Source organism: Gracilinanus agilis, chromosome 3 (genome assembly GCF_016433145.1).
Source record: "Gracilinanus agilis isolate LMUSP501 chromosome 3, AgileGrace, whole genome shotgun sequence".
In the NCBI taxonomy this organism is placed as follows: Eukaryota; Metazoa; Chordata; class Mammalia; order Didelphimorphia; family Didelphidae; genus Gracilinanus; species Gracilinanus agilis.
Window position 1 is genome coordinate 443,104,173 of NC_058132.1, and position 25,499 is coordinate 443,129,671.

The following is a 25,499-nucleotide window of genomic DNA, read 5'->3' on the forward strand; positions in this document are numbered from 1 at the left end:
TTTTCTTCATTTTTCCAAAATAAAGACATACTTGCATTAAGTTTATTCCATCCTCATGACATTTCAGTCATTCATAGTAAAATAAACACAAATTTGACTTTCTTTGCCTCTGTAACTCTCTCCCAATTTTCCATGCCATTAAAACCAACTTAATTTTTTAAACTATTTATTTGTTTGTTTGCAATATTTATATATTAATATACTTAGTTAACTCCCTTCCCTCCTATTAGAGAAATCATCATTTGACAAAAAGATATATTACATATAAAGTTATTTGTGTCTTAACTTATTTCTATTTATCAATTCTTTCTCTGGAAGTAGACATACACTAGTTATTCTTCAAAGAATATATCTGTTGCTGTATATAATGTTCTCTTGGTTCTGCTTGTTTTGCTCTTCACGATTGCATGTAGGTCTTTCTATGTTTTTTTTTTCAGAATTAACCTGCTTGTCATTTGTTATGATGTAATGATTCCATCACAACCACATGCCACAACTCATACGGTCATTCTATCATTTATGGGCATTCTTTCAGTTTGGGGTTTTTTATATCACAAAGAGAGCTACTTTAAATATTTTACATTATGTAGTTTCCTTTTCTTTTTCTTTGATCACCTTAGGAAATAAACATTATAGTGCTATTGTGAGGTAAAAAGATATACACATTTTATAATGTTTTGAGTATAACTTCAGATATAGTTTTCTGAAATTTAAAAAAAGAATTTAAGCAGTTTTGTTCCTCTAAGTAGTAATTTGCTACTCTGGATTTTGATATCTGATGTAACATAAAAACCTAATGAACCTGACTTTTTACACTATAGGTAGAAGTATTCAAGTATAGGAGTGAAGTTAAATTACATTACAGTAAAATCTAAGCATATTAAGTAACTTTTTAGTTATTTCCTATATTATCAAGGTAATTCCCAAGTTGAAATATACTCTAAAAGTCAATTATTATGTTTTTTTACTTGCTCTCATTTCATAGAAATAGCACTTTCCCCTATATTATAATGCATAATGTGATGCTTTAATACCTCAAGCATCTTTCAATGTATGGTTTTCATAAATTTTCTAAAATAGTGAGAACCTAACAAAGTTATATGGCAAGGGGTCATTTCAGTCTTGCATGGCTCATTCTGGTATGGCAAGGCCCTCAAAGTCTCTAGATCTTATTTTTTAATTGATTAATTAAAGTGTGGTGAGCAGAGTGGGAAAAAAGTACTGATTTCAGAGTCAGAGGACCAGGATTCAAATAATAGCTCTGTAATTTACTGCCTTTTTGATCTTTTTGAGTCTCATTACTTTACTCATTGGTTCAGTAAGATAACCAATTTAATAATCAACACATTATTTCTTTCTTACAATCCAAGATGGCTTTTAAATACAATCCAGTTTTAAAATTTGATTATTGTATCACTCCTCAATATTAGATCTAAAAGTGGAAATGCGTGAAATCCATTAATCACATTAATATAAGGGGAGAGAAGAGAGGATGAGTAGGAATGGGGTGGTGGGGGAAGAGAGTGAAGACCTTGACATATTTAACTAAGAGAATTGATCTTTGAATATTAGTTAGAGGAGATATTAGGAGATATATGAACTGTTGGTCTTTAAATAGAAATTAAAGCTCAATTAGATTAAATTACTAATCTAGGACCATAAATTACAGAGTGAAAATTTGTATCCAAGATATCTGATATCAGATATAACTTTCTTTCCTTTACACATTTAATCTCTATTCACTCCTGGGAGATGCCTGATTTTTTTTTAACTTTTAAATAAGTCTTTACTTAGTAAACTGGTAGGACAGTCAACATTAAAAAATGGTATAGAAAAGAAAACCAGTGTTCATTGGGATTTTCCAGTTTCATTCAGATTTGGACCACAAGACTTTAGCCTCATCAGCCCCCAAAATTGAAAATAATAAGAACAACATGTAGAGCTATTGGGAAGATATTGCATTGTCCTTTACAAGACATCAAGATGAGGACAGCTATATTTCGAATTTACAATCTTTGGGGGAGTTGTTGGTGGGTTATTCTTCATATGGGGAGTGGACCAAAATTGGTGATATCTTTGGACTCAAGCATAAATTGTATTTAAGTGAGGCAGAGTTGTACAAAGACATTGGCCTCAGTCTGATTTGAAGTCCAGTGACAAGACAAAAGTCAAGACAACTGGTCATGGGAGTTATACTTTTTTCTCATGGTATACATTGTCTTGCTAATAATTAAAACTTAGGTTATGTAGTCCAATTCCTTCATTTTATAGGTAAGGAAGAGGAACCATGATAATTTAGTGCCTTTCTCAAGGTCACAAAGGGAGTAAGGAGCAGAGCTGGAATTCCAACTCTAAATCTAACATTCCTTATTTCCAAAGCATCACACTATAGCAAGTTTCCACCTAGATTTTTGAATTTTGATTATGTAACTGTAGATTATCTTGGACTTCAAAACCCACTAAAATCTCAATCTCCCCAAATATTTCTTTTGATTTGAATTTCATTAAGTCCAATCAGTTGTAGGCTCTTTGGACACGGAGTAACCTTCTTTGCTTTGACTTTCCATTATGTAGTTTCTTCCTGACTCTCTAATTTGTTGCATCATTTACTTTATTGATAAACTGAAGGGGTTGCCCTTGCAAACAATTAGGAATGGAAACATTTTGTTTAAACATTAAACTCTTCATGTTAATGGACTCTGTTGCAGGGATAGAGTAAAATAAGTTTAATTGCCCTTTCTGTTTTCTAAAACTTTGCTCTCTTGCACAGGTAATTAAAGCTGTGGATGAAGGCTACCGACTGCCACCTCCCATGGACTGCCCAGCTGCCTTATATCAGCTGATGCTGGACTGCTGGCAGAAGGACAGAAACAACAGACCCAAGTTTGAGCAGATTGTCAGCATTCTGGACAAGCTTATAAGGAATCCCAGCAGTCTGAAAATCATTACCAATGCCGCAGCAAGGTGACACATCATATTCTTCCTCATGCACTCATACTGAAAATTAATGCATTTGCTTTTTCCACCTACAGTGATTAAAATGTGTTCATTTTCCCACCCACTTTCTCAAATGTATTCATTGTGATTCTCATCCTCGAGGCTGGAAAGAGCTTGATAATTTTTCCTGTAGAAAAATCCATTCAACTTAATGGACACTTGCTAGCAGTAATTTAAAAAGGGGAGGTAGGGATGCTGAACCCATATCAAGATTGAAAGATGAGAAAATTACTGGACATTTCCCTTCGAAATCTCTAAGTTGATCACAAAGACATAGCTCAACTGCCAAAGAGTAAGATATACAAAAAATAATTAACATAATGCACATACTTTTAAGGTTCATAAAACACATTTCTTCTAACATATCCATTAAGTATTACTATACCTATTTAACAGATGAGGAAACTGAAATTCTGAGAGTGTAAATGACATGCAGCTACATCTACAGTTACCTGTTATTGTTTCTAATGGAAGCTTGAGTTTGAATAATGGAAATATTTTCTTGCCACCCACTAGCTGCCCCTGATGTTCTGCCATTTACTATATCAGGGAGAGAACCCATCCACATCCCTCTTCTCCCTCTTCAAACAAAGCTTTAAAATTTCTGCTTCAAGAAAAACTCTGCCATCCAGTCTTGACCTTAAAAAATTTCCTTTCTTCCTTCCTTGAGAAGAAATAGAGCTCCAAAGACCCAGAGTAATGTAGATTCCTTTTGAAGGTAACTGAAAAGAGTCATGGTGAAGCCCTTCGTGAAAGACTATTACTCCAAACAATTAGTTTTTGTGGTTTCCATTTATATTGTTGCAGTGTGTTTGCGTGCTAGTGTTTTTCTTGGGTCTACTAATTCTATTTTCCCAAGTTCATAAAAGTATCTTTATGCTTCTATTTATTCTTTATATTTATTTATTGTTTCTTATAATGCTGTAATATTTCCTTCCCTTCATCTACTGCAATTTGTTGGCCATTTACCAATTGATAAATGTCTATTTTGTTTTTGATGCCTTGAAATGACAAAAATCATGGCCATAAATAGCTTGGTATACATGAGACTTTTCTGTCTTTGACATCCTTAAAGTATGGGTCTAACAATGGTATTTCTAGATCAAAGGTTATGAATATTTTATTTATTTTTTGTCATTATTCCAAGTTCTTTTCCAGAATAGTTGGAATAATATGTAGCTCTGCCTATAATGCATTGTTCTTCATGCTTTTCCTTTTTTTCCATCTGCCTCACCTTCATGTCATACCTTCCAAAAATGGAGCTACTTTTGCTTGTGATTAAACCCTCCCTGAATTTGGCCTCATTCTTAATGACCCCCTTCTTGTACCCACATGATTATTTATTGAATGTAGAGCATTTCTACACAAAATTCATTATTTGTGCTTTTGATACAATATTCTTAGCTGGTTGAGATAGAAATTAGGTTCATATGCCACCACTTCCTCTATGTATTCTTTCATAAAGACAATTCTTGCTTCATATAAATTCACATTATACAAATTCAACTGTAGGTAAAAAAATTCTGAAAGAATTCCACATAAAAAACACCCCACACATGTTAACTTTACTGTACAATAATCCCACTCCGAGCTCCACAAAAAAGAAAAGAATGAAAAAACCCTCTTCAAGTAAAAGCAGAAGAAAACAGAGAGATTGCCACCTCACTTCTGGGTTTGCCTTGAATCCACCTTGAGAACACCTGCTCAAGTATATGGCCCCAACATGTTTGTTTTCAACTTAGTTTGAGAGTACCTTTGTTCCCACCCCGTGTGTTTCTCTTTCTGCTCTTGCTTGTCTCTCTCCAACCTCCATGTGTCCTTGTACCATGGCATGCAATCTCTTTCTTGCTTGCTCCCCTCTTCCTTTTCCTCCCTCCCTTCTTCACTTCCTACTCAAAGTAAAAATTGCTTTACTTTGAGGTATACAGAAAGGTCTACTTACATAAAGAGAAAGCTGTCTATATTGTTTTCTTGTGAATCTAGTTAAATTCCATCCTTCTTCTCCCCTATCGCGCTACTTTTTACTTCATTTTTCTCTTTTTTTTCCTGATTATCAAAAATAGAACAAAACTCCTAGGCCCTCTGCTTTAATTAGTTCCTCTTTGAATCCTGAAGACATTTGGGCTCTGAAAGAGCATGCCTCTTTTCCTCACCATTAGGATATAAACACTTCAGCACCCTATAGCTGCTTTCAATTGTGCAAATGTATTTAACTTTCTGTGTTTTTCCTGACTCTTTTTAACAGCAGATATCTTAACATTTTTTCTGTTTTTTTAAAAAATTCTTTCAATTAAGTTCTAATATTTCTTGTCTCATTGAATCATTAATTTGGTCCAATCTAATTTTCAAGGAGTCTCTTTCCTGAGTAACATTTTATACCTTCTCTACTAAGCTGTTTATTTTTCTTTCAATACCTTCTCCAAAACTTTCAGTAACATGGTCGTTAAAAAACACCTTATTTCATTCTTTCTAACATTTAAAATAGTAAGCCACTGATTTTTATTTGAGACTTTTCATGTAGATGATATCAATTCTTGTTCTTTTATTTTGCTTATGTTTCTTGAAATTTGCTGGCTCCATAGCATTTTTTATTATTGTGATTTTCTCTTCACGTTTTCACTTTTCTAGCTTTACCTTCTGAGTCGGGGATTAATGTTAAGGAAGTCTCTCTTCCTTTCCATATTAGATGAAATCATCAGGAAGGCAGAGGAAGAAAGGGAGAGAGAGAGACAGAGACAGAGAGACAGAGAGGCAGAGAGAGATAGAGAGAGAGAGATAGAGAGAGAGACAGAGAGAGATTTTTTTGTCTTACCTTTTAAGACCATATTATAGCAGAGTTACCAGTTGCCAGTCTTAGACACTAAATGATTGTGACCAGAAGTAAAAGTCACACAACTCTTATGTGTCAGAAAAAGAATTCAAACCCAGATTCCCTAACTGTGTGCCTTGTCTGTGATACACTATACCATGCTTCTCCTCATCCTACATTCTTTAGTGAATGTAGCTTTTATATGACTTACCAAAATTAACCTGATGAAAATTATTATTTTGAGTCCCATATGCAGATGATGTGATACTTTTGCTTGCATATAATGCATATTTTGATTATTTAAAGTTTTGTTTTTTATTTCTCTTTAGAATGGAAGTAAATTTATAATGGTATGCTTTAGGGTCAATTCCATTCATTTACTAGGTCCATTTATTATTTTTCTGTCCAATGTTCATTATTCTATATTTTAATATAATTGCTCATTTGTGAAATAGATGTTAAAGTCTTTTCTCCAACATGTGGATAATTATAATAAATGATTAGTACTATGACCTTAAAACGTGAACTTTCTAGATGTGGGTAGGATATTATATAAAGAATTCACTTAAATTTTAAAACAAAATTATTTGATTTATGTTAATTTTCATCATTTAAAATTTTCCTGAATCTTAAAATTAAAAAAATAATATTCTTAGAGTCAGTTTTTAAAAAAATTCTGTGGATTTTTGAGTTAAAATTTTTTCTATTTCCCATATATTTGCACTATTATTATCATGTAAAGGAAGAAAAACACTGCTAAACTTGATTTTAAATTCCAAAGCCATCTGGAATTTGGTAAACCTAGGCAGGTATATTTGTGTTCATATAAATGTGCACATTAGGTATAGTTTCAATTTTCTAAATGCCAGAAGGGACACATTCATGTTTCAGGTTCTTAGAAGCATTTTAAAATTATTCAGGAATACTGAATATCTTGAGAAAATCCTACACATAAATTACAAAATTATTCATCATATCAAGATGTCATTAAATGTATGTTATTCTAGTGAGTTCTTTATCAATAATTGCTTTTATTAATAATTGCCATAAATTTTGACACATTTTTTAAACTAAGCCTTTTATTTTTACCAAGAATTATAGTCAACTTTATTTGATTGTTGAATCTTTATTAAAACTCTTTCTATATCCTCAGCACCAAGCAAAATGTCTGGCATATTATGGGTACTTACTAAATCTCTTTTGAGTTGATAAATGGTTTAAAAGTTGACCTTCAAATTATGTGTATAATTTTGTGTCAAATGCATTTTTCTAGTTTTAATCAGTCTCACAAATTTATTAAGCTTAAGGTTTGGTAGAAACATATATTTAATCAGCAATTTTTTTTTTATCTCATTTGGACTTTAGCAGCCAGGATATCACTTTACTTATAGCAAATAAATCAATCTGTTAAGTTTCCAGTTTTGAATATACATGCTCAGAGGCTATTTTTCCTACTCATCTATTTATCCAAAAATTTTTTGACAGTTTTAGATATTCCTATAGTGTAAGAGAATATACTAACTTTTATTCATTAACTTAATAAGACAAATTTTATTTAATATCTTTATTTTCTGGTTCAGTAGCAACAGCAGTAGCAGTAGAAATAGTAGTAGTAGAAGTAATAGTGGTGGTGGTGGTGGTTGTACTACTAGCTAGAAGTAATTCAAGTAATATAAAATTGATATAGTACATTATGGTTTATAAAGAGTTTTTAAAACAGATCATTTAATTTATCCTTACAACCACTAGAGGAGGCAGGTGATATTGCTATCCCTACTTTACAGATAAAAGAACTGAGGACAGGTGAAGGAAGTTTTAAATGATTTCCACAATTTCATATATAGCCAATAAGTGTTTATGGCCAGATTTTATCTCATCTTTCTGACTTTAAGTACAGAGAACTATGCAATGTAATATCTATCTGCCAACTTTTAAGTAAAAGTCAAATAGCCATAATTTGATCATTCCAGAAATATCCTCATTGCATATTCTAAAAAAGCAGCAAGCATCACATTTTATTAAGTTGCTGAATTATATATATTGGAATCCTTAAGTCTGCAAAATTAAGCAATAACTTTCTTAAATTTAATATTATTTAGTTTAATTATAATCTTAATTAATTGATGTATTTGTTTAATTTAATTTTTATTTTAATTTAATTAATTTTAAAAGGAATATGATATAGATTTAGAGCAAAAGTCAAGCACAATAGAGAGTGTTGGATATTGAGTTAGAAAGACTTAGGTTCAAAACCTTCCTTTGACGCATAATTGCTGAATAACCATGCACAAATCATCCATCTCTGAATGTCTGGGCCTCAGACTTAGTAACTAAATTATAGGTGCTAAAATCTAAATTAGGAGATATAGTTCCCACACTGACAAATCCTTAATATAAAGAATATAAATTTAAGTTTTATAACAATCACCTTTATAGGTGTAATATATAATAGATATAAAAAGAAAGAACTGTTTATTCCTAATACTTAAAAATATTTTGTCCTGAAATAAGATTTATGATAAATAACATTTCTTTGTGATTAACCATTCTAGTGCTAGTTTTATACTTACTTTTAGAATTATATTGGCCAACAGAAGTATTTTTATAAAGATAATACTTTATCATGGTGTTAAGAAACTCAGATAGTAGGAAGAAACAAGTTTAGAGGGATGACAACAAAACACAAGCAAAAGTATGGTATCTTTTCTCTTGTACCTAGACATACATAAAAGATTAAAACTAAGATTGTAGAGATAACATTCATCAATTCATTGAAAAAGTCTTAAAAATAGCTACTAAGCAATGGGTTAAAAATGGAGGGGTTATAAAAATAGTATAATCTCTTCTCAAAGGACTTACATTTTATTTCCATGGAACCAAAGAATTGCCAGAAGCTAATATAAATGGTTTATTTCTGCCAGAAATTTTAGTAGTTTAGATTTATTTATAAGAAGTAATTGAGCTTGACAGAGAAGTGACATTTGTAGGGAAAGAAAATTAGATTAGGAATCAAGAGATAAGGTTTAACTCTGAGCTCCATTGTTTATTATCTATTTGTACCAAGAGTAGGTTACTGAACATCTCTAAACCTAAGTTTCTTTTTGTGGGGTGAAAATGGATAGAATTACACTTTCATCTCACAGGGTTTTATGAAGTAAATACATTTTAAGCCATAAAATGCTATATAAATGTGAATTGTCATCAACAGGATGACCATTTTATCTGATCACATTCTCCCTTAGTATTTGGAGAAACCAAAGTACTTTTGGAAGGCTAAGCTGAGTTCTGTGCTAATTCTGAAGCATATCCTAGACTATAAGGAGAGCATGGAACTGGTTAAACTTCATTGGGAAAGTCTCACAATTCACTTGCTCTCCTTGATGATGATTTGAGGACAAATTGTTTTTTTGGAGAGTCCATGGTGGAACTTTTTGGTCAAGTTTTATATTCATAGGATATAATAAAAGGATGATGATTCATTTGGATGTGCTAAATTTGAAATGCTTCTGATTCAGTGAAATTAAAATATACATATCAAAAATTCATTTAGAAGTGTGCATATATTATAGATAATTTTTTTCTAATTTTAAACTAATAAAAAATAAGCAGGAATTAAAACCAAACTACTGTAATGTAACATCACATTGATGAGGAATTATGACTTTCTTCAATGATGATCTGATAAAATCCTATCTCTTCATTCTCTCCAACAAAATCTGCTTTTCTTTCTTAACAATGACTTTGACCTCAAATACAAAGAATAAAAATAGCCGGGTGACTTTCTCCCTGAATAAATATGATAGGAACATTTTAGAGGGAAGTAAATATGCCAGGTACCCAAGTGGGTTTTCTTTCCCCTCAAAGAACAAAGTAACTAATTTTACTACAGGGAGGTATTAAACCAGTTATAATAGCTATAACTGCGAAATTTTGATCCTGAAGGTCTAGGGATAATTAAAATAAACACAATGACTCAAGTTCTCCTTAATGTGTCATTTATTTACTAATGTACTATTGGAAATGAAAGACATTCAAAATTATTCTTAGAGATGACATTAAAATTGTGTGATTCTACCTGGAATTTTAATGTTAGAGAAAAGTAGATTGAACTAATCTTTAGCCAAACATATTAGTTTATATAATATGTAATGTTTAACTTTCTTCATGTTTTATATTTCAATGCAATCATAGAAGTAGAAACAGATAAAGGCATATTCATTCTCACACAATGGATGTGATTTGGAGTAATTTAAGCATAAAATATGGAATCATCAGGCAAAATTGTCTGCTATTGTTGCCCTAAAATAGTGTTGGGGCAGGTGAATCAATAAATGGACACAGTACAAAACCTAGAGTTGAGAAGACCTAATTTCTAATTCAGCCTCAGGTACTCACTAAAAGTGTGAGCCAGGGAAAGTTATTTAACCTCCATTTGGCTCAGTTTCCTCATCTGAAAAATGGGGATTATAATAATAACACTTATTTTCCAGGGTTGTCCTAAGGATCAAATGAGTTAAGTAAAAGAACTTAGCATACTGACTAGCACAAAGTAAGAACTAGATAAAGGTTAGTCATTATAGTTATTAATAATATGCATTTTAAACATTGTATTTATGTGATTTTTATTAATAATTATTATTTTTAGTGATTGTAATTAGTAATAGTAATTAATAGTAACAATAGTAGTATATTACATGGAGCATGTGAAGAGGAGGTGTTAATATGCTACTGGCATGCTGATTGTGGCCAATAACACTCCTAAGTATGGCCTGAACAAGATAAAAATGTAATAGAGAAATATATAATAAAATTAATTTAAATATGAGAGAACCTAGATAATATTACATTTAAAAATAAGTAAATATGTGGGCTTCATGAAGCAGTATGCTAAGTTCTTTTACTTAACTCATTTGAAACAAATTTATGGTTTTGAATCGGCCATTTCAATTGGAGTTTGACTTTGGTGTGGAAAATTTGGATAGGAAATTTCTACCATTCATAGTTGATTATCTTTTTCTTTTCTTTCCTTCTTTTTTTGGGGTGGGGGGAGGAGAGGTAAAGGAGGCTAGAATGGCTGAGTGCCACAGAAAAATTTTGCTTTTGTTAATGTGTCTCTTAAATTTTATCCTTTAGAACTCTAGCATGAAGCTAATAACATTTGTTAGCTTAATGCTTCCATGCACCAAAAAAACAAACAAACAAACAAAAAACTATTGCATCAAGGACAATATGTTTATTCTTGGAATCTGTTTTTTTTTTGTTGTTGTTGTTGATGGGGAGATTCCTTGAGTGCTCTGTATCAATAGGTGTGGATTATATGTGGTGATAAAACAGGAGAGGGAAAAAATAGGACCCTGCCCTTTTCTGTGGTACTCTAGAGGGGCAAGACTACGGAAATCAGCAAAAGGGGTGGGAGAGAAATTATCAACCTAACAGGGAGGAGGGAGAGAGAATAGGTGGAGCATTATATTTTTGCTTCCCTTGAGCAAATATGTAATTTCCATGATTTCTTTTTAATGACCACAGTCTGTGACTAGTAGGTACTGATTTATGAAAAGCTGTAAAAGATCAGGTGGAACTCTGCAGGACATCGTTTACAGCTGCATGGATTGAAACCCATCTAATTTGTCCAGTAAAAGTGTGAGCTCATGGTGCACATCATCCAGCCCATAAATTTCCCAGTCAGACCACTGTCTGGGGGATGGGTCCAAAAAACTGCCGATCTATGCAGATGCTCAAAAAGCCCAGCATTCCCTTCGTGCGTGTGAAGAGACATCACAGGCTCTTCACAGTGATAGACAAATTCCTATTCATTGATAAACTATCCAGATGTCCTCTCTGAGGAGGAACGGAACCAATTTTTGCTTGCAATCCTCAGAGAAACCCTGTGAGGAGAAAAATGATACTTTACAGTGCTGGTTATTCTGGGGTCACTTACATTAAATTAGGTCATTTTTTTTGGCTTGGTGATGCTTTGATCCAAGCTAGAAACATAAAAACTCTGTTGGGCCATATTAATCCCTAATCTCTGCATCCTGTTCTATTTCAACTTGTTTATACTAATTTCCTCTAAACTGTTGCTGAGACAGGCTCTTTTTAAAAATATATATTTTAACTAGAGTTTGCTTTGAAAGAATGAACTATCTTGAATTGGGAAGTTACTCACATTTTACTCTAAAGCTCACTTTACAAATATTCTGAAGTTTGATACTTCATACCCAAAAAACAATAAATAAAACTTCCTCCTATTCATGCATGGGACAAACAGCAGGACCAAGGTAGGTATTGCTACACAGCTACTGTTTATCCCTAACATGTATTCAGGGACATACTTCCCATTTGAGTCTCCAGATGATTTTTTTATTATTTCTTTTTAAATTTAAACATTTAAACATTAATTCATTTTTAACATGGTTACATGATTCATGCTCCTACTTTCCCCTGCACTTCCCGCACTCCCTCCACCCATGGCCGATGCACATTTCCACTGGTTTTGTCATGTGTCCTTGATCAAGACCTATTTCCAAATTGTTGGTAGTTGCATTGGTGTGGTAGTTTCAAGTCCACATCCCCAATCATGTCCACCCCGACCCATGCGTTCAAGCAGTTATTTTTCTTATATGTTTCCTCTCCTGCAGTCCTTCCTCTGAATGTGGGTAGCATCTTTACCATAAATCCCTCAAAATTGTCCTGGGTCATTGTATTGCTGCTGGTACAGAAGTCCATTACATTCTATTTTACCATAGTATATCAGTCTCTGTGTACAATGTTCTTCTGGCTCTGCTCCTTTCGCTCTGCATCAGTTCCTGGAGGTCTTTCCAGTTCACCTGGAACTCCTCCAGTTTATTATTCCTTTTAGCACAATAGTATTCCATCACCAGCATATACCACAGTTTGTTCAGCCATTCCCCAATTAAAGGACATACCCTCCTTTTCCACTTTTTTGCCACCACAAAAAGCACAGCTATAAATATTTTCGTACAAGTCTGTTTATCTATGATCTCTTTGGGGTACAAACCCAACAATGGTATGGCTGGATCAAAAGGCAGGCATTCTTTTATAGCCCTTTGAGCATGATTCCAAATTGCTAGCCAGAATGGTTGGATCAGTTCACAACTCCACCAGCAATGCATTAATGTCCCAATTTTGCCACATCCCCTCCAACATTCATTACTCTCCCCTTCTTTCATTTTAGCCAATATGCTAGGTGTGAGGTGATACATCAGAGTTGTTTTGATTTGCATTTCTCTAATTATTAGAGATTTGAAACACTTTCTCATGTGCCTATTGATACTTTTGATTTCTTTACCTGAAAATTGCCTATTCATGTCTCTTGCCCATTTATCAATTGGGGAATGGCTTGATTTTTTATACAATTGCTTTAACTCCTTGTATATTTGAGTAATTAGACCCCTGTCAGAGTTTTTCGTTATAAAGATTTTTCCCAATTTGTTGTTTCCCTACTGATTTTCACAACATTGTTTTTGTTTGTACAAAAGCTTTTTAGTTTAATATAATCAAAACCATTTAATTTACATTTTGTAATTTTCTCTAACTCTTGCTTGGTTTTAAAGTCTTTCCTTTCCCAGAGATCTGACAAGTATACTATTCTGTGTTCACTTAACTTATTTATAGTTTCCCTCTTTATATTCAAGTCATTCACCCATTCTGAATTTATCTTGGTTGTAGGGTGTGAGATGTTGATCTAAACCTAATCTCTCCCAAATTTTTTTCCAAATTTCCCAGCAGTTTTTGTCAAATAGTGGATTCATGTCCCAAAAGTTGGACTCTTTGGGTTTATCATACACTGTATCGCTGATGTCATTTACCCCAAGTCTATTCCATTGATCCTCCTCTCTGTCTCTTAGCCAGTACCATATTGTTTTGATGACTGCTGCTTTATAGTATAGTTTAACGTCTGGTACTGCTAGGCCCCCTTCCTTCACATTTTTTTTTCATTATTTCCCTTGATATTCTTGATCTTTTGTTATTCCAAATGAAATTTGTTATAGCTTTTTCTAATTCAATAAAGAAGTTTTTTGGTAGTTTGATAGGTATGGCATTAAATAGGTAAATTAATTTGGGTAGAATTGTCATTTTTATTATGTTAGCTCATCCTACCCATGAGCAATCAATGGCTTTCCAATGGTTGAAATCCAGTTTTATTTGTTTGGAAAGTGTTTTATAGTTGTTTTCAGGGCGGCAGGGTAGCTCAGTGGAGTGAGAGTCAGGCCTAGAGACAGGAGGTCCTAAGTTCAAACCCCGCCTCAGCCACTTCCCAGCTGTGTGACCCTGGGCAAGTCACTTGACCTCCATTGCCCACCCTTACCAATCTTCCACCTATGAGACAATACACCGAAGTACAAGGGTTTTAAAAAAATGTAGTTGTTTTCATATAATTGCTGTGTTTGTTTTGGTAGATAGATTCCTAAGTATTTTATATTGTCTAGGGTGATTTTAAATGGTGTTTCTCTTTCTACTTCTTGCTGCTCTAATGTATTGGAAATGTATAGAAATATCAATGATTTATGTGCATTTATTTTGTATCCTGCAACTTTGCTAAAGTTGTTGATTATTTCTACAAGCTTCTTAGTTGATTCTCTAGGATTTTTCAAGTATACCATCATATCATCTGCAAAGAGTGATAGCTTAGTCTCCTCATTGCCTATTTTGATACCTTCAATTTCTTTTTCTTCTCTAATTGCAACTGCTAGTGTTTCTAGTACTATGTTGAATAATAGAGGTGATAATGGGCATCCTTGTTTCACTCCTGATCTTATTGGGAAGGCTTCTAATTTATCCCCATTGCATATGATGCTTGTTGATGGTTTTAGGTATATACTGTTTATTATTTTTAGGAAGGGTCCTTCTATTCCTATACTTTTCAGTAGGAATGGATGCTGTATTTTGTCAAAGGCTTTTTCAGCATCTATTGACATAATCATGTGATTTTTGTTTGTTAGACTGTTGATATGGTCAATTATGTGGATGGTTTTCCTAATGTTGAACCAACCTTGCATTCCTGGTATAAATCCCACCCGATCATGGTGGATAATCTTCTTAGTTACTTGCTGGAGTCTCTTTGCTAGTATTCTATTTAAGATTTTTGCATCTATGTTCATTAGGGAGATTGGTCTGTAGTTTTCTTTCTCTGTTTTTGATCTCCCTGGCTTTGGAATCAGTACCATATATGTGTCATAAAAGGAATTTGGAAGGACTCCTTCTTTGTTTATCATATCAAATAATTTGTGTAGTATTGGGATTAGTTGTTCTTTGAATGTCTGATAGAATTCACTTGTGAATCCATCGGGCCCTGGCGATTTTTTCTTAGGGAGTTCTTTGATGGCTTGTTCAATTTCTTTTTCTGATATGGGATTATTTAGGTATTCTATTTCTTCTGCTCTTAATCTAGGCAATTTATATTTTTGTAAATATTCATCCATATCTCCTAAATTGTTATATTTATTGCCATATAATTGGGCAAAATAGTTTTTAATGATTGCCTTAATTTCCCCTTCATTAGAGGTAAGGTCTCCCTTTTCATCTTTGATACTGTCAATTTGGTTTTCTTCTTTACTTTTTTTTATTAGATTGACTTTGTCTATTTTATCTGTTTTTTTCAAAACACCAGCTTCTAGTCTTATTTATTAATTCAATAGTTCTTTTACTTTTGATTTTATTAATTTCTCCCTTGATTTTTAGTATTTCTAATTTAGTTTTCACCTGGGGATTTTTAATTTGCATGCTTTCTAATTTTTTGATTTGCATGCCCAATTCATTAATCTCTGCCCTTCTTAATTTGTTAATATATGCACTCAAGGATATAAATTTCCCCCTGAGTACTGCCTTGGCTGCATCCCACAGAGTTTGGTAGTATGTCTCATCATTGTCATTCTCTTCAATGAAATTGTTGATTGTTTCTTTGATTTCTTCTTTGACAAATTGGTTTTGGAGAATCATATTATTTAATTTCCAATTAGTTTTTGATTTGCCTGTCCAGGTGCCCTTACTAATTATTATTTTTATTGCATTATGATCTGAGAAGGTTGCATTTATTATTTCTGTTCTTTTGCATTTGTTTGCAATGATTCTATGCCTGATTACATGGTCAGTCTTTGTAATGTGCCATGTGCAGCTGAAAAAAAAGGTATATTCCTTTTTGTCCCTATTTATTTTTCTCCACATATCCATTAAATGTAATTTTTCTAGGACTTCATTCACCTTTCTTACCTCTTTCTTATTTATTTTTTGGTTTGATTTATCTAGATCTGAAAGAGGAATATTTAGATCTCCCACTATTATGGTTTTACTATCTATTTCCTTCTAGAGCTCTGCCAGTTTCTCCTTTATGAATTTGAAAGCTATGCCACTTGGTGCATACATATTGAGCAGTGTTATATCCTCATTGTTTATACTGCCTTTAATTAGGATGTAATGACCTTCCCTGTCTTTTTTAATCATATCTGTTTTTACTCTGGCTTTGTCAGAAATCATAATAGCCACTCCTGCCTTCTTTTTCTCATTTGACGCCCAAAAGATTTTGCTCAAGCCCTGAACCTTAAACTTGTGTATGTCCACCCATCTCATACGTGTTTCTTGTTGACAACATATGGTAGGATTTTGGTTTCTAATCCACTCTGCTATTTGCTACTGTTTTATGAGCGAGTTCATCCCATTCACATTCAGAGTTATAATCATGAGTTGTGCCTTTGCTGACATTTTCGTATCCTCCCCTATTCCTACCCCTTTTTCTTATACTATTTACTTTTAAACCAGTGGTTTGCTATTAAGCCGCTGTCCCTTATCCCCTCCCTTTATTAACTTCCCTTTCTACACCCGCTCTTATTTTTCCCCTCTTTTTGTTTTTAAAGGCCTTATGAATTTCTTCCCCTTCTTATCCCCTCCCATTTTTTGACCTCCCCACTCCCCTGCTCCCCTTGGTTTATCCCTTCTGACTTTCTCAGAAGGGTTAGATAAGAGTTTTATGTCCCAATGGATATTATAGCTACTCTTCCCTCTCTGGGTTGATTACACTAAGAGTAAGGTTTGATTATTACCTCTTAATGCTCTCTTCCTCTCCTTCTTATAATAGTATTTGTCCCCTCTCCTTCCCATGCCCTCTTTGTGTGTAATAGAATATCCTATTTTCTTATTCACTCAAGTTTCTCTTGGTGTCCCCTGCTATTCACCCCCTCTTTCCCATCTCCCATGTCATCTTAGATTATTTAGTGTTCCACCCTCTCCCTGTGAATTATTCTTTTGATTACTATAATAGTGAATACTATAATAGTCAATAGAGTTCACTACAGAGAATTATACATAACATTTCTCTACATAGGAATACAGATAATTAGATCTTATTGAGGCCCTTAAAAAGGCAAATTTAAAAATTATGAGTTTCCTTTCTTTCCCCTCTGTTTCTTATTTACCTTTTCATGTTTCTCTTGATTTTTGTGGTTGGATATCAAACTTTCCCTTTAGCCCTGGTCTTTTCTGTGCAAATACCTGGAATTCTTCAATTTTGTGGAATGCCCATACTTTCCCCTGGAAATATATAGTCAATTTTGATGGATAGTTGATCCGTGGTTGCAGGCCCAACTCTCTTGCCTTTCTGAATATCGTATTCCAAGCCTTGCGGTCTTTTAGCGTGGAGGCTGCCAGATCCAGTGTGATCCTGATTGGTGCTCCTTGATATTTGAATTGTCTCTTTCTGGCTTCTTGTAAGATTTTTTCTTTTACTTTGAAGCTCTTGAATTTGGCAATTATATTCCTGGGCGTTTTCTCATCTGGATCGAATGTCCTGGGTGTTCTATGGATCCTTTCAATGTCTATATTGCCCTCTTGTTATAGGATTTCAGGGCAATTTTGCTGAGTAATTTCTTTTAGGATGGAGTTCAAATTTCTATTAATTTCTGGTTTTTCTGGAAGTCCAATGATTCTCAAATTGTCTCTTCTAGACTGGTCTGTCACTTTCTCATTGAGATATTTCATGTTTCCTTCTATTTTTTCAGTCTTTTGACTTTATTTGCTCTTGTTGTCTTGAGAGATCATTAGCTTCTAATTGCTCAATTCTAGACTTTAGGGACTGGTTTTCCTTTTCAATCTGGTCATTTCTGGTGTTCAATTTGCTTATCACTTCATTTGATTTCTGAGCCTCACTTTCCAATTGCAAGATTCTACCTTTTAAACTGTTATTTTCTTGCCAGATCTCTTCCATCTTCCTCAAAATCTCAGTTTTGAAGTTTTCCATAGCTTGTGACCTGTTTTCCTTATTTGAGGAGGGCCCAGATGCTTGTTTGTTCTCCTCCTCTGTTTGCTTGGTTGTCTGGATTTTCTCTATGTAAAAGTTGTCAAGTGTTAAAGACTTCTTTTTCTTGTTGTCGAGTGTTAAGGACTTCTTTCTCTTCTGAACTTCCTGAGTCTGGGTAGCCATCATTAGCCCAGCAGCTTCTCAGCTTTATCCTCGCACTCAACGACTGTCTGCTGTCTTTTGGCTCCTGAGGTCTGAAGTCTGGTTTTTTCCAAGGTCAAGCCCCCTGATGTACCCCCTTGCTTGATCCTCTGCCAGAGGTTTCTTCACAAGTCTCAGGGCGCTGCTTCCACAGTCGTATACCCGTCTGCACTGGTTCTCCACTCAGGGTTTCAGAGCCTTAGCTGGCGGCTTTGGCTGCCTCCACCCGCGTCTCTGCCTGCGTCTGCGTTCTGGGCCCACGCTCAGAGTTCGTGCTCGTTCTTTAGCTTTTTGGGGACCTAAATCTTGCTGCTCTCAGGAACAGGCCCTTGAGCTGCCAATAACTTCATGGGTGCCCCAAACTTGCTCTATTTCTTTTTAGCTGGCTTTGGCGTTATAGGTGGTGTGTGTGGAGGGGGTAGGGGGGGTAGTTGCTCAGCCCACAATTTAGTGAGAGCTGTTTCACCCCTTATAGCATGGAAATGTCCCGATTCCACGTACCTTCCACGCTGTACCCTGTTGTGTGGTTCCTCCGTTCGTCTGGACTTGTTTTTATGTCCCCTTGAGAAGTCCTTTGTGTTTTGGTCAGGAGAAGTTAAGAGCTGCTTTTTACTCTGGTGCCATCTTAACCCGGAACCCTCTTCTCTATATGATTTTTAAAACTGTCATCTTTCCTAGTTTTCACATCATTTCCTTTTCCTAAATCTTCTACAACTGATTTCTTTTTATTGCCCTACCTTGCCTTGTGTTTTGGCATGCTAATATAGTAATGACTTTGTCTAACTTTTCCTAGACATATTCATTTGGAATGGCTGGAGGAGTTTCCTTCTTTTATATAAACCATGCATGTACGTTGTATATCCATTAACTGAGAGCCTGACTTTGGATATAATAGAAACTGAAATTCTTCAAGTTAGTTTCATTAAGGGCAAAATATATGTGTGTATCTATCTCGCAGACATGTGTGTGTATCACACATAAATAGTTTTGTTCTAAACGTTTTTAAAAAACATAGAACTATGAAGCATCAGATATTTTCTAAGAAAGAATAACAAAGGCTCATAACAATAGAACAGGTGCTGAGTTTGAAATCAGGGAACCTGGGTTCAAATCATAGTTCTATCCCTTAATATTTTTTGTAAACTTGATCAAATTATCGCCATTTAAGGTTTGATTTGATTATTTGTAAAATGTAAGTGTTGCTTTAGATCTCCTTTATGGTCATTTTGTCTAGTTCTAAATTTATAATTTTATCAAAAGCAGCTTATTTCACATTTATTAAGCACTTTCTATGTGCCAGGAACTGCTCTAAGTGCTTTAAAACACCATAAGTAACAAGACAACTACCATTATTCAAAAGACCTTTATATTTTCCTCCGAGTATCTTCCAGCAGCTCACTAAGTCCTACCTCTGTACCATTTTGGATATATTTAGTAATTACACAGATCCTAAACTTCTTTCTGATCACAGATAGTTTTGAAGGGACATTTTTTTTTCTCTTGACCCACCTTCCTGTCTTTCTTGGATCTGGGGTCTTAAAGGCTAGAGTTGTTAGAATATTGTTACCTTTTGATTTTTTAATAAAATTATTTCCCCAGATTACATGTTATTATAATTTTTTAGGATTTTTTCTGGTATTTTATAATCCATGTTTTCTCTTACTCTCCCACCTCAGTCCCCTTTCCCAAGAAGGCAGGTAATAAAATAAAGGTTGTACATGTGTTATTATATAATATATATTTCCAAGTTAGTCATTTTTATACTGTGATTATATTTTACAAGAATATCTAAGTTGAGTAGCAGACCTAATTGTCCAGAATTGATTTCATTAATCCAAATTTTTCATTTTCTAGAAACTTCCAAAGAGCACAGCCTTAGTCCATCTTTACCTGTGGGTACTGTGTGATTGGAAGAATCAGAGATGAGGCATGAGAGCCATCTTGATCTCTATACCCAAGGCTCTTGGTTTCTTTTGTGGGAACTCTAGAGGGTAGCCTGAACTGAATCAGCAGCCATAGTTAGCCAGAATGATAGAGATCATACTTAAAGAGGATTCAACTAATTATTCACAATCCATATCAAAATCTGTAAGATATGTTAGGACATGAAACTTCAATATTCTTCTTCTTTTATTTCTTCTTTAAAATAAAGCTATGAAAAGTCATCCCCAGAGCTGGGCAGGACATTAAAATATGTTTTCCTCTCTGGAATTTCACTTTTGTTCCTTTTTTAAGTATCTTGATGTCCCTCCCAGTTAGAGATCATATTTTATATTAATTTCCTTATCCATAGATTTCTTCACCATTGTCTTTCATTGCCTTGTCACTTAAAGCCTTTAACAACTATAACCCAAACTACTTTTCCAGCCTGACACATGATTCTCCTTTATAAATTCTTTATTCTAGCCAATCTGGTTTTTTTTGTTGTTGTTGTTTCTGATCCATGACACTTTATCTCTCATTATCTCCCTAATCAACTCACAATCTCACTCTCTACCCTCCCCAAACTACCTATTTCACCCCTATCCTCTCATCTTTGACTCCTATTTTATAGGAAAAAAGATGAGGCCATTTCCCATAAGCTTCTTCCTCTTTTCCTCATCTCAGATCCTTTCTGCCCCTTTCTCCTCATTTATCCCTGTCTCACATGAAAAGGTGTCATTAATCCTTATCAAGCCTAACCCCTCCACATGTACAAGCAATCTCATTATACCTCATCTCTTCAAATAGATTTCCCCCCTGTCATCTCCCCTTCTATCACTTACCTTCAATCTGTCCCTGTCTATTTGTTCTTTCCTTACTGCCCTTTGCTTCTTAATGCCAATGTTTTCTCTCATCCTTGAAAAATTCTCATTTGATACTTTGATCCCTGATCATTGTCATTCTATATTTCTTCTGCTCTTTGTGGCTAAACTCCTTAAGAAAGCCATACACAATAGGTACCTCTACTTTCACTCATCTCATTCTCTGCTTTACTCTCTGCAGTTTGGCTTCTAAGCTCATTCAATAGAAATTGCATTTTCAAAGGTTTACCTGTTATCTCTTATTTGACAAATCTAATGGTCTTTTTTCAATCAACATCCTTCTTGATCTCTTTGCAACCTTTGACACTGTTGACCACCATCACCTCCTGGACACCTTCTTCTTTATAGGTTTCCATGACACTAAAGTTTTCATTACACAGCTCTCTCCTGTTGTCCTTGTACTTGTCTATCTGTTCCATAACAGTCTCCTTTACTAGAACTTTGCCTAGTTATGCCAACTGGCCCTATGTACCTTCCTTAAATTCTTGGCTAAGGTATTTGTATTTTATTATCTAGACCAGACTAGATCAAACTCAAATAGAAACATATCCCTACTGGCTATTAGGGAAGTGATTTGTTCACAGTTGTTAGAAAGATTGTTTTGGTAGCAGTGTGAAGGGATAAAGAAAAAAAAGATAGTGTGTCTAGGTAGGAGGTAGCTATTACAGTAATCTAGGTTTATAATGACATCTGGTTATGGCATCATGAATGATGAGAAGGACATATATATGGGAGATGTTATAGAAGCAGAGTAATATGACTTGATAATTTATTGGATGTGGGTAAGTGCATGTTCACTTATTTGTGGGTCAGTGTTGAACATTTAGTACTTTTTAAATATGAAAATTGGAGTTTTGTATGATAATAGATGATCAATCTTTTCATTAATTGGCAAATCTAATTAACTAGATAGACTACCCCATTACCTAGCCATTACATGGTTTGCTTTTCTCTCTTGGTACCAAATCATTTAATAAAATAAAGAACACTGAAACTCAGGAGCTACATAAGATGGCAGTTAGTCTTGACTTTGTTCTTGTCAAACAAGAGGCAGGTTGGTCTCTTAACTAGTAGAGGAAAGAGAGAGGAAGAAAGTGAATAAATGTGCAGTGCAGATAAACAAGAAGGAAGATGACATAAAACTAGAGTTTTGCTGAAGCCCTATTCCCATTCAGAGAAAAGCCTACTGCCAAGAAGAAATGGATGAGGATAATAGAAGGTTAAATAATAGTCTTTTATAAAAAATGTACATGCAAGTAAGACAGCCTAGTCTTATGGGAATGGCGACAGGACAGAGAAAACTGAAATGTTCTGTTTTCAACATTGCACCTATATATTTTTAAATACTTCCCCTAGAGATATGGGATAATAAAAAGTGCCTTAGATTTACAAGCAAAATATCTGGGTTTCAATATTGGTTTTGCTGCTTACTAGTTATTTAACCATAAGCAAGTCATTTCTTTTCTCTTAGACTCAGCTTCCTTATCTCCAAAATGAGAATAATAATGTTGGGAAAAGAGGAAATCTAATCTATAGAGTTTTCTTCCAAATAAAGAAAACCTCAGTGCAAGTACTTCCTCTGCCAATAAGGGCTGAGCAACTTATGGGCAAATTACCACTCAGTGTCCCAAATTCTCTAAGACTCTAAGTTGTGAAACAGTTGCTGATCTACATGAGGAGAGGAAATTTCCTCATCACTGAGTTGCCAACACCAATAAGCTCACTAATCTGGACAAAAAAGCAAAACCAATCTCTACTTAATGCAGTTATGTTTTTTTATAGATTATAAATCTCTATAAACATAGCCATAAAAATGATAATAGTATTGACAGTAGGGAATCCTTAGTTGTAAAGTTAACATAGGGAAAGAATCCCAAGCTCAATTGTAGTTCTATTTCTTAATTTCTAGGCAATAAATTGGCAAAATTCTCCATTCATGTGGATGAAAAATGAATATAATTGAGACAGACTATCAGTAATTTCTCATAATATTTTACTGAGATACAATTTTCAAGACACCTGTTTGATAGTACTGGGTTTAGTTTTAATTAAGTTTAGTTTTGTTTGGTTTGATTTTTCTTTGTTTCAGTTTTGATTTAGTCCTATAATTTCATCCATATGGGTAAACTCCCTGCTATGGCTAATCCTTTCCCTCATTTAGATCAGCAACCCATATGTATTTTATATTGTTTCCAAGTTGTCTGGAAGGCTAAGTTAAGTGATGAGTCACTTGGTCGTGTGTGTATATGTCAGAAGTAGGACTTGAATTTTGTTCTTTTTGATTGCAGGCTGGTATTTTATGTTCTCTGCCACAATACCTCTCTTACTCAGATGATAGTACAAATAAATGATCTGTTGGGTAGGACAGGGGTGTTTTTTATGTCAAGCTCAGGTCAACAGAGACTAGTGAACTTATTAGTCCCATTTTCATTTCTATGGTGGGAAAGTTATAAACAAAAACATTTCTGAGCTTGGTTGGTGATGGGGACATGGACAGGGGAAGATGTAGTACCAAGAAATAATATATTCCTTGATGAAAAGCTTCCTATAAACTGCAACTTGACTTAATTTCTCATATTATCATTCTCTTTAGCACAACATGTCTAGCAGCCTCATATAATAGACTTCTCCTTATAGGCAATGATGTTTCTCTCTCTTTCTCTCTCTCTCTCTCTCTCTCTCTCTCTCTCTCTCTCTCTCTCTCTCTTTTTCTCTCTCTCTCTGTCTCTCTCTGTTTCTCTCTCTGTCTCTGTCTCTCTCTGTCTCTGTCTCTCTCTGTCTCTCTCTCTGTCTCTCCTCTCTATGTTCAGTTGGGGAGTTGCCAACTTTTTTAGACTTTTGTGGATCCATAATTTCATTGATGGGGATAGCCTCTCCAATAGTTCAGAGAGTAATTCATAAATAACTTCCTATCTTGTGCAATTACTATCCATCCCTTCGTACAAATGCATAGAGATCTCATCATTTTGTGGGTACCATTGCATCACTTATTTGGACCTTCTGGCATGCCTTACTTTCTGCCCTCAAGATCAGCCTTCCTTATTTTCTGATCTTTTATTTCTTTGCAGTCTTTCTTATGCCTCTTCTTATATAAGTCAAAATAATAATATACTACCCCCTACTTTTGTCCACCTTGAACTTTAGGAAACCTTCATTGCCCATTGTGAAAATTCTCTTTAAAAAAAGATAAAGCTATGTGGTTGGGGATAACCTATGAACAATGGACAGAATTTTGGACTTAGTGCCAAGAAGATCTGAGTTTGAAAGCCTCAGAACTTTGCTATTCATATTACTTTGGGCAAGTTATTTAGTCTCCTTTGGGATCAGTTTCCTCATCTATAAAATGAGGGAGTTGGACTACAGAGAATCCAAGATCTTTTAAGGTCTAGATTTTTTATCCTATGAAGATTCTGGGCAAATCCCTTAACCTCTTTCTAACATAGTTTTTATATGCAAAATGGGGATAGCACTTACCTAACAGAGTTATTGTAAGGGTCAAAAGATATAATATATGTAACATGCTTACCAAACCTTAAAATGTTTAAAAATATTCTGACTATCATAAAATTTTGAGGTCTTCACTCTGTGAAGCCAAATGCTCTTTAAAACAAAAACAAACAAACAAACAAATAAAAAACTTACCTTCCACCTAAAAATCAACACTATGTATTGATTCCAAGGCAGAAGAGTGGTAAGGGCTAGGCAATGGGGGTTAAGTGACTTGCCTAGGGTCATACAGTCAGGAAGTGTCTGAGGTCAGATTTGAACCTCTAGGCCTGGCTCTCAACCCAGCTATCCCACTAAATGCTCTTTTAAAAAAAACACAATAAAAACACAGGCATAATGGTACTTTACAATTGCATCACAATGATGCAGCTTGACCATAGAAAACCCACCATGGAAGCCTAATTGTTTCCCTTTTATGTTTACATCATTGCCCTGGGTCAAATTATGTATAGACCATTCTCATGAGTAATTTCAGAGATGAGAAAGTAGGCAAACAAGTTATTATATTTTTTTTAATTTATTTTTGTTAAAAGATAAAGCATACATCTATTTTTTCATTCTTTTGAAATCATCTTAAAAAGGTATCTCTAGATCTGCCTTTCGTTCATATGTTCCAGGATACCCAATTTTCACTTAACACTATTTACATTTAAGTTTTGATTCCTTTTGTGGTACAATTCCTTAATGGAATTTGTGACATTATTTGTAGCAACACCAAGCAGGCTCTGCTGACTTTACATTCTCCTTTAAGTGCAGACTGAATGTTCAAACAACCCTTCAGAAAGCAAAGTGAATAATATCTGCAAATGAACATTTAGTGGGCAGCGTGTGAAATGGGAAGAAGACATATCTCCTAAGCAACCAGACCAATATTTGGGCCTTCTTGTCTCCTCACATAAATATATTCTAAATGAGCATCATCTTTGCTAAT

At 34.3% G+C, this 25,499-nt stretch overlaps 1 protein-coding gene across 1 annotated transcript in view; it reads left to right on the top strand.

Moving 5' to 3' along the window:
• EPHA3 (EPH receptor A3) overlaps positions 1–25,499 on the top strand; it is a 436,551-nt gene that overhangs the window by 405,346 nt on the left and 5,706 nt on the right. The window contains exon 15 of the mRNA XM_044666928.1: positions 2,771–2,964. Coding sequence (XP_044522863.1) covers positions 2,771–2,964 — 194 coding nt within the window. The remainder of the gene's footprint in view (positions 1–2,770; positions 2,965–25,499) is intronic.